The 17,434-nt window shown below is 35.1% G+C and overlaps 1 protein-coding gene across 2 annotated transcripts in view; it reads left to right on the plus strand.

Moving 5' to 3' along the window:
• The first annotated feature begins 3,303 nt into the window (after positions 1-3,303).
• Positions 3,304-17,434, plus strand: part of bsnb (bassoon (presynaptic cytomatrix protein) b) — an 86,854-nt gene continuing 72,723 nt past the window's right edge. For both annotated transcript variants that reach the window (XM_042733788.1, XM_042733789.1), the window contains exons 1-2: positions 3,304-3,658; positions 16,883-17,258. In XM_042733788.1, coding sequence (XP_042589722.1) covers positions 3,480-3,658; positions 16,883-17,258 — 555 coding nt within the window. In that variant the 5' untranslated portion in view covers positions 3,304-3,479. The remainder of the gene's footprint in view (positions 3,659-16,882; positions 17,259-17,434) is intronic.

Here is a 17,434-nt window from a genome sequence, read left to right on the forward strand (position 1 = left end):
ACATTTAAATAATCTGAAGAACCTTTTGTATGTTTTCATGCAGTCATGAATGCCAACAAGAAACCTTTATTTTTAATAGTGTTGACCATGTGCTTGACTCTCACAAACCTCCCTCTGACAACCTTATGCTGTTTAAACATGCACTTTCAAAGCAAAATTCACCTCAGTGACATTGCCCAAACCAGACGCTACAAACTTAAGTTGATATCTCTGCAGCCGATGTGCTTCCATGCAGTATTTGCTTGTCTCGGTCCCATGCAAACAGAGATAATTGTGGACCAGCTGTGTGAGCAGGAGGCAGCCAGTGAGAGGACTCATTTGTAGTGAGTATGCCACCATGCCAAAACTCGGTACCAGTCATTCAGCTCTGTTTCAATTAGACCTCAAAATGAGTTAATCTGATACAGTCCAGAGAGGACAGACTCTGCAAATACGCACTTTCACTTTGCCTACAGATCATTTCAGCTAAAGTAAATAGTTCAGTTTCTTCTTTTTTAATCTGAGGATGACTTTACTAAGCACAGATCAAACAGGATTGCAGGCTGTACTACTTTTCTAGATTCTCACTTCTCGATTGGCCTTCACTATGCAAGGTGTAACACATCCAAGATGTAGATGAGTTTGTTTCTTGACTGGAACAGATTTGGAGAAATTTTGCATTTGCTCACTTGCAGCTGCATGTTTGTAAGAAACAAATCCATTATTAAGGTATTTTAATTTTAATCATCATTTCTTACCAGTCCATACTCCATAATAATGTCTTTTCAGCTTTTCTAAGACATTATTTGAAGTACTGGAGTAGTGTGGATTGCTTGTGTTTTTATCAGCTGTTTGGACTCTCATTCTGATGGCACCCATTCACTGCAGAGAATCCATTGGTGAGCTAGTGATGGAATGCTAAATTTATCCAAATCTGTTCTGATGATGAAACAAAATCATCTACATATTGGATGGCCTGACGGTGTAAATTTTAAGCAAATTTTAATTTTTGGGGGTACTATTCCTTTAAGCAACTAAGTGCTTACAATCACTTATACCTGCTATAATTGGTGGTGCTTGCCATTATACATAGTGTTGGAGATTAGTATTGAACTTTGGCAGTAGTCTGCTGTTACTTCTCTTAGTGAAGGCCCATTCAATCTGAGGACCTGACCTCCATATGCAGGGTTTTAAACTAGGCTTGGCTTGAAGAACTTGCATGAACTCTTAATCTCTCCTGACTAACGTGGATACCACTAGTCCGTCTACACTAATGTTCTAAATGTTTTTAAAAGACGTCTCTTCTGCTCACCAAGGCCACATTTATTTGATGATGAAATAACAATTTAAAATAACTCTTTTCTATTCGAATATATATTTTAAAACATAATTTATTCCTGTGATGAGAATCGGTACGCCAGTCTTCAGTGTCACATGATCCTTCAGAAATCATTGTAATATGCTGATTTGCTGCTTAAGAAACATTTCTTCTTCTTATCAGTGTAAAGCACAATTGTGCTGATTAATATTTTGTGTGCAATCCATGATGCATTTTTTCAGGATTCTTTGAGAAATACAGAAGTTAATAAGAACAGCATTTATTTGAAACTGTTACTCTTCAGTTTAATGCATCTTTGCTATTAATATTAAAAATATTACTGACCCCACACTTCTGAACTGCAATGTATGTGCGAGGGAGAGCTTCAGGGAAAAAGCATCAAAGTATCCTCAATCTGTTTGCAATGCAAGCAGATCTCTTAACGTTTTTCTCTCTTTCATTTTCCTTTATTCTTTTTCGTGCAGGTGAATATGAGATTTATGCTGTAGAGAATATAGCAGCCATCTATTAGTGCCACAGTCTTAGTGTCTGGTGAAACAGCTTGGGATGGAGTCAAAATTAGTATTGATTTAACTGATTGATGATTTGAGCAGCTCTGCTTGGGTGTGAAATGACAGTATCGCCATCTGGAAGAGAGGTCTGGTGACTTTGAAGGAATGCGGTGCCTTTCTTTATTCACTGAGCTTGCATGTTCTCTTTCTTTCGCAGCAGGATTCTTGTTTTGCACAAGATCACACCAAAGTATCAGTTCCCTCTTTTTGCAGTATGGCTGTGGGTAACTTATTTTTTATATATTTTACTTTCTCTGCTTCAAAGGCTTTCTTAACATCACACAATTTTCTGAGTGCTTCTGATACACTAGTTCAGAGGTGACTGATGCAACCTCGACAATGACAGTGTCTTCATCAGCCCAGGAGGGTGTGCCATTCAGATCGAACTGAACAATGCTTTTTAAATTTCAATTAAATTGTTGAATGTGACTTGACTTAAAACATTTTATTTTTCTCAGATATTTGCCTGTGTGACAATGTAGATTATTTAATGTAATGTTTTATTTCGTATTGTATATTTAAAAATAAATAAATAAATGTATGTATATATGACCCTGGACTACAAAACCAGTCTTAAGTGGCTGGGGTATATTTGTAGCAATAGCCACCAATACATTGTATGGGACAAAATTATTATACACATTTTTCTTTTATGCCAAAAATCATTAGGCTATTAAGTAAAAACCATGTTCAATTAAGTTATTTTGTAAATTTCCTACTGTAAATATATCATAACTTAAAACTTGCTAAGATCTTCATTTGGACAACTTTAAAGGCAATTTCTCCGTATTTAGATTTTTTTTTTCATCCTCAGATTCCAGATTTTCAAATAGTTGTATCTCGGACAAATATTGTCCTATCCTAACAAACCATACATCAATGGAAAGGTTATTTATTCAGCTTTCAGATGATGTATAACTGTCAATTAACAAAGAACGACCTTTATGACTGGTTTTGTGGTCCAGGGACACAAACACACACACACACACACACACACACACACACACACACACACACACACACACACACACACACACACACATACACATATATACTTGCATTTGTGATTTAAGGGGACTCTCCATAGGCGTAATGGTTTTTGTACTGTACAAACTGCATTTTCTATCGCCCTACACCAACCCTGCACATAAACCTACCCCTTACAGACAACTACTGGCAATTTTTCATAAAACACCGTTTTGTATGTATTTTTATTTTTTTTTTTAAATCCTTTTGTTTTACGGGGACCCAGGGATGTCCTCATAAACCATGTTTACGTTATAGTAGTAAAATGCCGTTTTTTTTCATCATTAGAATCCGTCAGTAATCGATGCATTTTTCCAAGGCTGGATTCTACGGGACTCTGTAGATCTAGGACACAAGCGCGTTCACGCCGCTCCCCCGTGCTTTCCCGGCTCTGCGCGTGCTCGGTCGAGCCCTTCCGCCGGGCGCACGCGCGCGCTCCGCTCAGGATGCTTGATTGTAGGTGATGATGGCGGAAGAGGAGCTACGCTGAGTTTTCTCCCAGTTTTTTTTTTTTTTTTTTAAATAGACCCCTTTCAGACGCTCGTCAGCAGATCTCGTCTTTCTCCTCCTCACTCAGAGGGACTATGGGGAATGAAGCGAGCCTCGAAGGAGAGGGCCATCCGGGGCAACCGGGAGGCGCTGTCCCCGCGGCTGGAGCCCCGGCTTCCATTTCAGCACCAGCGGGCGGCGGACAGCTCCTCAAGCCGAGCAACGGAGCGCCTGCCGGGGGAACGGGCGCCGGACACGGCCCGGCGATGAACAGGTATGCCGAGTCATTTCAAACGCTTCTGAAACGTCTATATTTCTGTGAATTAAATGCACTCCTTTGTGCTGCACGATACGAGTCTGTGGGGTGTAATCTTGTGCTTTTAAATGTAAAACAACTAGTCACTTTTAGCCATATTTAGAATCGATCATTTATGTTTTTAACCGCCTTCATTTACTTGCACTTCATACCTGATGTTTTACACCCAGTGGTATGCATTACCTAAACCTACTAAGCCAGTTGTCAGCTAAAAACCTCTATATGTGCATAAGATCAGGAATCAACTAACATATGCTGGACTCATGGGGTTATTTGATCTCTGGCATAGTTCTATTTACATATGAGCATGCATATGTATATAAGAAGCCATATATTAGAATGTTTTGTTTTGGCGTGTTGTGTTATTTAGTGTATATTTTTCTATTAATTACAGACAGTCTGCACTGTTAGCCTTACTCTGTCCTGGACCGATAAACCTATGTTAGTTTCAGAGCTTTAATGGACATAGGATATTGATGATATTCATGATTGATAATATAACCAAATGCACATGTATTATCATATTTAGTGGTATATTTAATGCATATGTGAATCTGTTGCCTGATTTGGTTTGTTATAGAGCGAGGCATGTTTTGAGATAATCTGATGCGTGTCATACTCTTATTTAGTCATATAAACCTCAGTTTGCTTAGGTGTGATGTTTTAATAACACTGACTACAGTCACATGATGTGAAATTCATTGCTTTGGCAGCCACGCCTAACAGTGTTGATATCAAAATGCACTGGTACTAAAATCTCACTGTAAAAGACACTTGAGGGATCTGAGAGTGCAAGCATGATAAATTGTTATAGCGTTAATAATTGATAAAATTTTGACGAGCATCCATGTGATTCATCTGTTACACGTGCAAGCGAACATCTTTCACTACCTCTCTCTCTATTCCTCCCCACCCCTCTCTCATCTTCCTCTATGTTCTTTAAATAATGTAATGTGTGAATTTCCTAGCACTCGAAAGATTTAGAATCATTCAAACTTCTGCTGTTTGCAAATTTGCTAGCTGTCCTTCTCTGTCTGGGTTCATATTGTGTAGCAGTGGTTCTCCAGTGGTTTTGCATCAGCACACAGATTTTACATTGGACATGAAGTGGCAACCCAGAGCAGTAGCAAAATTGTTTATTGTATAAAAAGTCTCTTGAATTATGATAGTTTGGTGCTCTTGGGAGCCAATAATTCATAGCACAAAGCACATTATGGTTGGCACAGACATTTATTTTTGTCTGGGTTGTATTTTCTTTTACATTTCATCAGGCTTTTTGGATGAGGGCTGGTCATGTATCTTGTGCACAGCCTTTGACACCAGCAACAAAACATTTAGAAAGTGTTTCTTTCATCGAAAAAGGTGATAAGTCTATTTATATTCTTATATTTATATTTTAGCATTGTTTTTTTTCCTTCAATCCACTGGTTGAGAAGCACAGGTATACTATAAATTGCATTTTATAATTTACTTTTATAAAATTATTTTAGATTTATTATACTGTAAATGTTGATAAGATGCACAACCTTTGATGTCCATGATATGGGAAACCTTTTCTCTTCCATTGTAAAAGTTGATCATTTTCCAGTCCTAAATATGCATATGGTTAGTTGCATTATATTATTTGCTCTTAGCATCCTCCCTCCCCCTCGTAACCCATTGGTTGATCTGAGAATTGATTGAATATTAATATTATATTATCTGATACAGTAACAGATTAATTTGTGTCCCAATACTGTAATTTTTTATTGTCTACAGTAACAGATGAGTTTGTGTCAATAGACCTTAAGTTTTGATTGGATGCCCGCCTTTTGACATCAACAACAAAACATATGTGAAATGTTTTCTCTTCAATTTTTAAAGCTGATAAGCCTATTTATTGTCCAATCATAAATATGGACAATTATACAGTTTTTCCCTGCAACCAATTGGTTGAGAATCACAGATAATCTTATATAATTGTGTAGTAATAACGATTGGATACGTTAATTTGACTTGCATCTACAGTACCAGATATATTAGTGCCAAAATAATGTATATTTTGATTGGATGCACAACCCTTGACGTGAACAACAAAACATGAGGAAAATGTTTTCTCTTCCAACTTAAAAAGCTGATAAGCCTATTTATTTTCCAATAAAGTTGCACAATTATACGGTTAGTTGCATTTTATTTGATTTAAGCAATGTTTTCCCTTGCAACCCACTGGTTGAACCACTCTTGTAGATCTGATAATATTATAATCTGACTTGCGTCTTCAGGCACAGTTGAATTTGTGTCCAAAAACTGCAGTTTGTTTAAATACACAACCTATGACATCAACAACAAAAGAAGTGTTTTCTCTTTTATTGTAAGTGCTGATAAGCCTATTTATTCTCAGTCCAAAAAAATTAATGATTATAAGGTTCGTTGCTTTATATTTTTTGCTTTAAGCATTGTTTTCCCTTGCAACCTGCTGTTTGAGAACCATTGTTATATTAGATAATATGCTAGATGTCCTTGTCTTAGAACTTAGGCTTGTTTTGCATCTTGCACAACTGTGTCTCAATTGTTCTGAAGTGCAGATACACTGTGTAACCAACCTGAAACATTGATTTACAATGCAATGATCCAAATGAAATGTATTTGTAGCAGGTGGGTGACCATAGCTGTCAAATTGTTTATAGTCAGGCCTCTCTCAGTAAGACTACATTCTTGATGTCAGCATTTCTCTATGGTCTGATTTGTTTGTTCATAAGCTAAAGTTGAATCTGTTTGGACCTGTGAAATGCAGAGAAGCATTTGTACAGCAGTAATGTTACTGCTGCACGTACTGGCTGTCTGTCTGTGTCTGACCGGCATCATTAAAACTCCTGAACTGGGTGTGTAGTCGCAGTCGTAGCCTTGCGTGAGTGTTTGAGGGAAAAACAAACCCATGGAGGATATTACAACCAGGGCAGAGGAAACAATTGTTTTTCTCATGGGCCATTCTGAGACTCCTTTCTTTTCTACTTGCGTACGTCTCTTGTTTTTATTGATGTACTGAAATGTCCAGATTTTTCTGTGCAGTGTCATCCCATCATACACACGCATGGTGTGGGAAATGGCTGCATCTCCGCTTTGTTTGACAGAGTGGTGTTATGTCTTATGTACCATATCAAGGCACTTCATCATTCACTGGTAAAGTGCGTGAGATGCCTACAGATGAGGCAAGATCTTGTGCTTATATCCTCATGGGTTTCTTTCACTCCAAAATCTTTTAAAACTGCTGTCAAAGTTTGATGTTTGCTGAAGCATATCTTTAAAATCATTTCACAACATTGCGGTTGGGGAGTAACTTACTAGAAGTGGTAACATTACTTTTTTAGTACTGTCACAGTAACTAAATTTTTTGTAAAATAATGTGCATTTCTAGTAACAAGCTGCCGAATAAAATGTTCGTTCGAATTGCCTGGGGTTTCTGGCTTAATTCATTGTAGTGAGTCATTTAAATCAAATGGTTCATTTTAATGAATTGGTTCAAAAGATGATTCATTTGAGTGAGTCAGTCGTGTTTCTGGAACTCCCTGTGCAACTTTTTTTATTATTATTATCATTATTTTTATTTTTTTTTATATAGTTTTTTTGTTTGTAACAAAATAAATGTCTAGTTCAATACTGTTAAATGCTTTTCAGCACTGTTATGCTTTGGATTCATTGTTCAGAAGTTTAGGATTACTATAATAATATTTTATATTGTGAAATATTAATGGAATTTAAAAGAACTGTTTTTCTGTTTGAATATATTTTAAGATGCAATTTATTCCTGTGATGGTAAAGATCAATGTGTTATGATTTAGGCTTTTGTAAAAAACATAAGATTAAAGTTTGTTAATCTCCCGTTCACTTTTATTTTGTTTGAATGTTTGCTGTTTCACATTTGAATTGTCACATGATTCTTCAAAAGTCATTCTAATATGCTGATTTGCTACTCAAGAAACATTTCTTATTATTATCAATGTTGTGCTGATTATTTTTTTTTGTAATATTCAATATATATATATATTTAAATTATTTGATGAATGGAAAGTTCAAAATAACAGCATTAACTTGAAATAGAAATCTTTTGTAACGTTATAATCATCTTTACTGTCACTTTTGATCAATTTAATGTGTCATTTCTTAATAAAAGTATTAATTTCTTAAAAAAAAAACAGAAAAAAAACTTCCTGTTCCCAGACCTTTGAACTAGTGTAAATTATGCAATATTTTACTTTGTTTAAGTGTATTAACAAAGTTTTTGCTCTAATTTATATATTTATTGCAACTGTATACCAGATAAATGTTGCTCTTTTTCACTGAACTATTATAATTTCATAAGAATATAAGTGAAAAGAAAAAGCCCCCTTACATAGCTTTAGTATAATTAGCTATTTTTTAAGCTTCAGTGAAGTTAAAGGGTTAGTTCATCCAAAAATAAAATTTAGCCCATGTTTTACTCACCCTCAAAGCATTCTAGATGTATATGACTTTCTTTTTTCAGACAAATCCAATTGGAGTATATTAAAAATTATCCTTGCTCGCCATGTTTTACTCACCCTCAAAGCATTCTAGATGTATATGACTTTCTTTTTCTCCGTGGGGTGGAGCAGTGTGAGGCACATTTTCACTTATGGATAGGTAGAAGCCATTTATTCATTTTCAGACAAATCCAATTGGAGTATATTAAAAATTATCCTTGCTCTTCCAATACTACTTTTGGACTGCTGAAAAAAACACCCGCCGACGCCCATTCTAACGCTTGGAAGAGGAAGAATAATTTTTAATATAACTCCGATTGGATTCGTCTGAAAGAAGAAAGTCTTACACACCTAGGATGCCTTGAGGGTGAGTAAAACATTCACAACTAATTTTCATTTTTGGGTGAACTAACCCTTTAACTACTGATTCTAAAGAATAGTTTCACTGTTTGAACTAGTTTTCAATTGAGTAACCAAGTAAAGTTTTTAAAGATCTACAGTTTTAATGCTTTCCCAGCACCGGAAAGCAGTCTTGAGTTTTCTTATTATTGTATTTAAGCTTTAAAATAAGAATGTTAAAATTGAATTATGTATTATTAATGATTAATTATTCATTTATAATAATATTATAAACTATTCATTTAATCCAATCACATGGGGAAGCATGTGAAAGCGACAGGCTGAAAGAAGTTTCAGAATCGACATGTTTGAGAATTTTCATGGCACAAACTCAGAATATGTTCTTTTGACTGACAGCCAAAATGAGGAACCAGAAGCTATTAGTGTGTTTGTATGGACATTCCAGGGGAGTGTGTAGTTGTTGTTTGTGCTATTAGTGAAACATGGATGAAGAGAAAGACAGGAGGGATGAGAGAGATGGATGGAGAGACAGAACAGTATCCGGCGCTTTATTTCCCAGCAGATGGAATATGAACATCTCTGTCTTAGCCACCAAACATCACCCTCATAAAAGGGCCCTGAATTGTAATGACACAGAAATCTAATAAATGTTCTCCATGAGCCCGTGGCATTCTTTTAGCGTTCTCTTTACACACCCGCTCAGTGTCTTTAAACCGTTCCATTTATTAAGCATTGGAAGGAAACGCAGATAGAATATAGCCATGCACCCCGGCCCACATGTCGAAAGGCCAATTTTAAAAAGGTTAATGCCAAATCTTCCTATTTTAGACCTCTTTCATCATATGATACTTAATCTTTAGTTGTTCATTGTTCCCCTGGCCTTCAGACTTTACTGTTCCAGCACGACATCTTCATTGCAAGTCCTTATAGTAGTAATAGTGGTCTGTATCGCAGTACAGTACAGTATAGGCATACAGGACTTCACACTAAAACATAGTGCTCAGTGCTAGAGTATAGTACACTATATAGCAGTTCAGTTCTATGCACTTTATATGCACGATTCATTACAAGTTAATCTCAGTTGAAAGCTGTCGTCCCTAGTGAAAAATACATATGTCAAAATTTGTGCTGTCATATGATTAATCGCATCCAAAATATAAATTTTTGTTTACATAATATATGTCTGTGTACTGTGTATATATATCATGTAGGCCTATATATATATATATATATTTTTTTTTTTTTTAAGAAAAATGTTATGTTTATACATTTAAAATATTTATATATAAAATCAATTATGTTAATATAAATATATACATGAAAATAGTTTCAAAATATGTACTGTATGTGTGTGTATTTATATATACATAATAAATATAAGCAGTATACACACATATATATTATGTAAGCAAAAACTTTTATTTTGGATGCGATTAATCACAATTAATCATTTGACAGCTCGAATTAAAATGTATTTAAAATACATTTATTTCATACTAAGTATACTACAAATTCATTTATTAAGTATTTATGTACTTAATAAAAATACCCTGCAATTGTATTTTAGTATACTAAACTGGTATACTTACAGTCTGCTAAATTAGAACAATTAATTTTGTACTTAATGCTCTTTAATTGTGTGGAAGTAGTGCTGAAGTCCAATTAAAGATATACTGAAGTATATTTGATTGTGCTAAAGTAGAACTATTGCAAGTATACTTCACATACACCTTAAATATCTTGCATTTAAAGACTGATATTATTCAAAGATCATACAATCCTCATCAATAATGACATCAAAACACATTTTAGGCTTAATATTAAGAAATCTGTATTGTGTACAAGTAGTCCTCCAAATTAATTTTAATTATAATTTTTATGTCACATGTCAGTATATATGTTAATAGATTACTATACTTAGTATGAAATAAATGTATTTTAAATATATTACTTTTTTACATAATGTTGGTTACACATATATACACACACACATATAAAATGTTTAAATCAGATTTGTCCCTTTTTAAAAGAAAAGAAGGGACAAATGGAATAGAATTGTGTGGTAATCAACATTATGCAACGGATGGTTCCAATTTGAGCTTAACTTGTATGCTTGTATTCCTTTAACACCATACAGTATAGGACTCACTCTACAAAGAAGTATATAGTTATAGTATATAGTGCAGTATTCCTCACAGGAGTGAGAGGAGACATGAATTCAGTTAGTCAGTCTTCACCCATGCCTGTTCTTCTCATGTGGAGCTGACACCCACTGGTTTTGTACTTTCCTTCTGTCACTCTGTGACTCATCAGAGGTGTTAACACAGGCTCTGTGCAGTAGAGAGAGGAGTGAAGGGGACTGCTCAGCACTACAGATCCAAATTAATCTGATCCAGCAGACATGGCTGTCTAAGGCTGCTGTTAGCCCAGCATCACAGTAAATGCTCACTTCTGTCCGGGAATCACTTTAAGCCCTTTGTACATGCGATTGTGCCCAATTTAGCATTGCATTTAGAGCACTAGGATTAAAATATTGTCATACTGCATATAGATTTGATGATAAATAAATAATGAAATAAATATTAAATAGCATATTAGACTGATTTCTGAAGGATCATGTGACACTGAAGACTGGAGTAATTGTGCTAAAAAAATTAGATTTGCATCACATGAATATATTACATTATAAAATATATTCATATCAAAAACACTTTCTCTATAGCCGTTCATCTGTTTGAGAAAATAGACAGTATTGTTAAGATCTAGAAAGATTATTTGTCTGAGTGAAAAATGTCTAAATATATACATTTGCCATGCATTTTGAATATAATGACCACAGAAAGTACAATGATTCCCTGCATCGAGACACAGAGTATAGAAATTGCTTATCAGTGCTCCATTATGTTTTCTGCATTCAGGAATAATTACCTGAGCGCTAGATAATGATAAGGGGTACATGGTTCAGTTAATGAGACAATCAATCTTAGCAGACACAAAAACTCCTTGATTAAGGACAAATTATGGTGTATCGAGTCACTCAGTCAGTAACCATGGCCCTGCTTGTTTTGCTCACTTACTTCAAAGTTTATATCTGTGAACTATTAGTGATAGACATGTATCAAGGGTGTGTTAGCAAACAGTATTATAGACTGTATCCCTGTTTGTATAGTGTGCTATGAGAAGTCTGTTTGATCAGAAATACAGTAAAAGCCGTAATATATTGAAATATTATTATAGTTTAGAAGGTTATGTAGTCGTGTAGCTGTCCTGACTCTGACTTTTGACTATGGAAAATACAGTTAGCTTGGTTTAGCATTAAGTGCATTTAGCCTCTAGCTGTTTAATTCACTTTTTATTGAATGAACTTATCTGGTAGTGTATAGCTTTCTCTGTTCAGACTTGGCCTCAGGATTTCAGTTAAGATAAACTCTATGCATATTGATATTAGCAATACATCAGAGTGTTGAGGGTGCATTATTTTTCTTACTTGAATAAATAGTGTATATAGAGATAATGAAATGCCCTTAGCAGAAAACGATCAACCGTGTGATGAAAATTATTTGAAGTATGTCAGTGAGTTTATTTCTACCACAGAGTATATACCCAAAAGCATTTGTATATGTTGTATCTTATTTAAAACTACTAACTCAGTGATTCTTCTAGACATCAGTGAGATTAAATAGACTTCATGTCTCCATCTTTTTAACAAATTAATTATTTTATTTTATTATTATTATTATTATTTTATTATTTTCAGAAACCTCAGTTTGAACTCAAATGTTTCTTATTCAATTAGAACAAACTTAGAATTAGCAGCTATTTAGTCTTTTGCATGGCCACAGTAAAAAGAATTTACTTGTCCCCCAAAAAAATTTGGTGGAAACCCTTGTGTTGCATTTGTTTTGTTTTCAGGAATAATATTTCTTATTAAATTCTTCCTAGAACAAAAAACTCAAGATTTGATTTTTAGTCTTGCATGCCAACAGTTGTCTCATTTCCTTTTGTTTATTTCTTACAAAGAATTTTGGTAGAAACCACTGTTTTTATTTTATTTGAAACATTTTAAGATAAACTTATTATTTCTTATTAAATCCTTATTAGAACAAATAACCCAAACTTTGCAGCTCTGTAGACTTCCTGCATGCCATTCTAAAGTCATTCAATTCTTTATTTAGACAAACTCTTAATGATGCTTTCTATAATTTAAATGGTTCGTCTATAATGACTGAAACAAAGCTAGTCAGTTGTTAACAATTAGCACTGAGTGACTCTAGTGGGAAATATAAGTGTGAAGTAAATTCAACATAAGCCTGTTTTACTTCCGTAATCCGATGTGTTCTGTTTGACCTACTTATATTTCACTACATATTGACCTGAGGTAGGAGAAAGCCTTTTAACAGAGAAAAAGTATGTCCTTCACCTTTAAATATGCTGAAAGATTATATTATGCCAATAGATAGTAGGCCTACCTGTAAGCCTTTCCACCTTAGCTGTACTGCTGCGAAGTCAATATTGTGTAAATTGAATGCTGGGAAGGAACTTTGGAGCCATAGTTGGACTGAGATTAAATTTCTTCGCAGAATACAAAGTTGACACTGAAATAATGAACTTTTCTCCTGCTTTGGCGCGTCTTAGTTGATTCAGACCTTGGTAATGGCTTTAGATGAAGCGGCACAAGAAAGGCGGCCTGATTTTCTGGCTCTGAAGTTCCACTTCAAGTTTTTTTAGGGCTTGTATTTAGTGAGGGGGTGGTTGATGTATTTATTGATGGACAGACAACAGGGGGATGCACAGCTCACAGATACACACACACACACACACACACACACACACACACACACACACACACACACACACACACACACACACACACACACACACACACACACACACGCACACACAAGCAAGTTTCAGCCTGACTCCCTGTTACTGTGAAACCTGCTATTTTAGTTCTCACACACTTTTTTCCTTTCTCCTCAGAATCTGACAGAGGAAGTGTAAGCTTTTGAAGTGTCTTGCGTGTGCATTTGAGGCTTTCTGTGTGTACCCCTGCACTTGTGTTTGTCGGCTCTCTGGAGACGTTATGACCATAGAGAAAGCTTAGAGTCCATTCTAATTGCTCACTAATCCCAGCAACAGCATGTGGAAGAAAGAAGAAGAGAAAATCATTACTGTTGTTGACGTGATAAACGACCTCAGAGTAACAAAGTCTGCACAAACCCCCTCATGCCTTTATAGGCAACTTGGGGACTTAAAAAGAGAGAAAAAGAGGCCAAGAAAGGGGTTGACAGAAGCTTAAGCGAAAGTTAGAAAGCAGGCAACTGTAAATTCAGCACTGAGGCTTAATTGAAAAGCAAAAAGGAAACAAACATGGGATCCGTAAAATGTAGTTGATGTCCGTTATGTGTTCTGGATTTGTTTTATAGAAACAGTTGCAGGGATGATACAGTGAACATGCGCTGCTAGAATGTTCCTCTGTCTATTTATGTAGTTTTTCAGTCAAAAATAAATGATTCAGTGATGTCTTAAATCTGAGTTTTATTAATTTTATTTTATATCTTTATATCCAAATTTATTGGTTCAAGTTTAATGCTGTTAATTAAGATTTGTTTATTCATTCATCATTCTGATGAAAATAAAAAATAAAAAATATAAAAATATTATATTAAAAATGTCTAAAATATAAATTCAGTGTAGATACCTACTATTTGTAATTTGTAGCTTGTAGTGTAGTTAACTATTTAAAAAGTTATTCACCCAAAAATTATAATTCTGTCATTAATCACTCACCCTCAGGTCCCGTAAGACCTTTGATCATCTTCGGAACACAAATGAAGATATTTTTGATGAAATCCGAGAGCTTTCTGACCTGCATATACAGCAACACAACTGACACATTCAAGGCCCAGAAAGGTAGTAAGGACATTGTTAAAATAGTCCATGTGACATCAGTGGTTCAACCTTAAATTTATGAAGCTACAAGAATATTTTTTGTGCGCAAAGAAAACAAAATAATGACTTTATTCAACAATTTCTTTGTGGTACTCTTGTAAAAACACACGTCAAAGACTGACACAGAAGAGGAGAAATTTCTTCTCTTCTGTGTCAGTCTTTGACATGTGTTTTTACAAGAGTACCACGTTATAAAGTTTATTTTGTTTTCTTTGTGCACACACAGTCTTTGACAGGGCATTCATGAGAGTATCGGTTGCAGTATTTGTGTGGGATTTAATATTTTAACTATGTCTTTACTATCTTTCTGGGCCTTGAATGTGTCAGTTGTGTTGCTGTCTATCTTAATTTGTGTTCCAAAGATGAACGACATGAGTGTGAGTAATTAATAACAAAATTTTAATTTCTGGGTGAACGTTCTCTTTAAGGCAACTAAACGTAAAAACATTATTTTTAATAAGTCAGTTTCAGTTTTGGTTTTTGGTAGTTTTGGTTTTTATTATTTTTTATTTTAAAGTTGAAATTTAAGTTTTATTTATTATTTTGTAAGTAATTACATTGCCAAGTAAAACAACATACTAGTAGTCTAAAATGGTTATGCAATCATAACACGTTTCTTTATGACAGACTCCATGACTCACATTTATATTAAAGCATTTCATCTTACAGGACACACATTGAGCATCTCTTGCTTGGGTAATTATATTGTTTTATAAACCATTTGGATGAGATTCAGTCATGTCAGCTCTGGGACTGCATAATGTTTATTGATCATGGTTTGAAATGTGCCATTGACCATTCTTTTGAGTGAAACAATAACAAATAGCTCATTAGAGCACATTGATTAAATGCTTAAATATAGTCACCGCTCTTATGTGTACAGGCTTCAAAAGAAAAGTGCTCATAAACAAACTTTTAGCATGATGTAGTATGACAACGATGTGATAAACTGTCAGTGGCAGATTTTGAGATTCTTGTGGAGGAAAGTGTGTTTGTGTTTGCAGTAAATGGCAGTTCCATTAATATTCTTTGAAAGGATTTTTTTTTCTTTTCTTTTTTTTATGTATTCAGTCACCTGTGAGATCTCCTTCACGGTCAATTTCTGCATCTGGTCATAGAACTATTTTGCTTTTTCCGAATCATGCCAAAACTTTTCCTTATGCACAGAGCACAGTTAACCGACGTTTTAAAAGATTTGACAGATATTGTTTTAGAACCGATACTGATTATTTTAATGTTCTATACAAAACTGTTTTATAACAATACACTGTAAAAACATGTTTTATTATTATTATTATTATTACAATCTAGTATACAAAACTGTATTTTATTATATTAATAATACACTGTAAAACATTACATGCTTTATTATTATTATTATTATATTTTACCATTTTATTATAATAACAACAATATATTATTATACAAATTATTATGTTATTGTAATAATAAAAAAAAAAAAAAAAAAAAAAGTGACGTGACATTTACCAAGTATGGTGACCCCATACTCAGAATTCGTGCTCTGCATTTAACCCGTCCGAAGTGCACACACACAGAGCAGTGAACACATACACACACACACACATACACTGTGAACACACACCCGGATTGTTAGTGAATTATTATTATTATAATGCCATTCAAAATGTATTGTATTAATAACGCCCTGTATAAGCAGTGTGGGGTTATTATAGTGAACACACACCCGGAGCAGTGGGCAGCCATTCATGCTGCGGCGCCCGGGGAGCAGTTGGGGGATTTATTATTATTTTTGTTGTTGCTTTACCGTTTTTATTATGATAACAATTTATTATTATACAAATTATAATGTTATTGTAATAATAATAATAATAATAATAATAATAATAATAGTGAATAATTGTTTTTATTGTTAGTATTAAGGGTTAGTTGCTTTGAAAGTTTCCAACCATAAGTAAGAGCAGTAGTAGCAATGGTTTCCTTCATAAGCACCACTAATGATAATTCATCCAAACTATTTATAATAGCCATAATTTTGTCACTTTGCCCCTAAGCAGCATCTGTTCTATGTCAAAGTTCAAGATTGACCATTTAAGACAATTAAATATGCTTAGCTGAAGAGGAAACCCCTGTCACCATATAGATAACATTTCCAGATTCTTTTGGAGAAGCATTAAAAGTCCTCATCAATCTGTCTGTTTCCACCCCCAGAATTTGCCCCGCTGCATTGATTTATCTTTCTATTCTCATTCAAAGTACTCAGGAAGCTGCGGCACAAAGCTCTTTAAATCTCCTCCTGTGAATCCCCTGGGCAGATGGATTCAACAAAGTGTTCAGCTATCAGTGATTTCAAACATATGCCACACCACCCCTGCTTTAATTTACACACCGATGTCTTTTTTTCCTCCCACAGTATCCAAGGCAAACCTAATCAGACAGACCCGAGCATGGGACCCAAACCTGGGGGTCCACCGGGTGCAGGACCCAGCCCCGGAGCGCCGACGCAGCCTCAGGGACCCAGTCAGGGTCAAGCTGCACGGAAGAACCTCCAGGTGGACGTGGGGAGCAGCAAAGGGGGACACCCCGTCTCGCCCGGAAGCAGTGCTCCCACCTCGCCCTATTCTTTGCCTCAGATTGCACCCATGCCCAGCAGCAAGCTCTGTCCGGTGTGCAAGACCGCAGATCTGACAGGCACCACAGACGGCCAGCCGAACTGCAGTAAATGCACACAGTGCCGCTCCATGGTGTGCAACCAATGCGGGTTCAACCCCAACCCTCACCTCACTGAGGTAAGCAGCCCAACGCATGCTCATTCTACTTTTTATGTTGTACAGCACTGGGTTAAAAATTTGTCATCAGTTAGATTTTTCTATATAGAAATAGTTTTATTGAGCAAGAGTGCATTAAATTGATCCAAAGTGATAGTAAAGATATTTACAATGTACAAATGCAAAACATTTCTCTT

Source organism: Cyprinus carpio, chromosome B11 (genome assembly GCF_018340385.1).
Source record: "Cyprinus carpio isolate SPL01 chromosome B11, ASM1834038v1, whole genome shotgun sequence".
NCBI classification, from domain to species: Eukaryota; Metazoa; Chordata; class Actinopteri; order Cypriniformes; family Cyprinidae; genus Cyprinus; species Cyprinus carpio.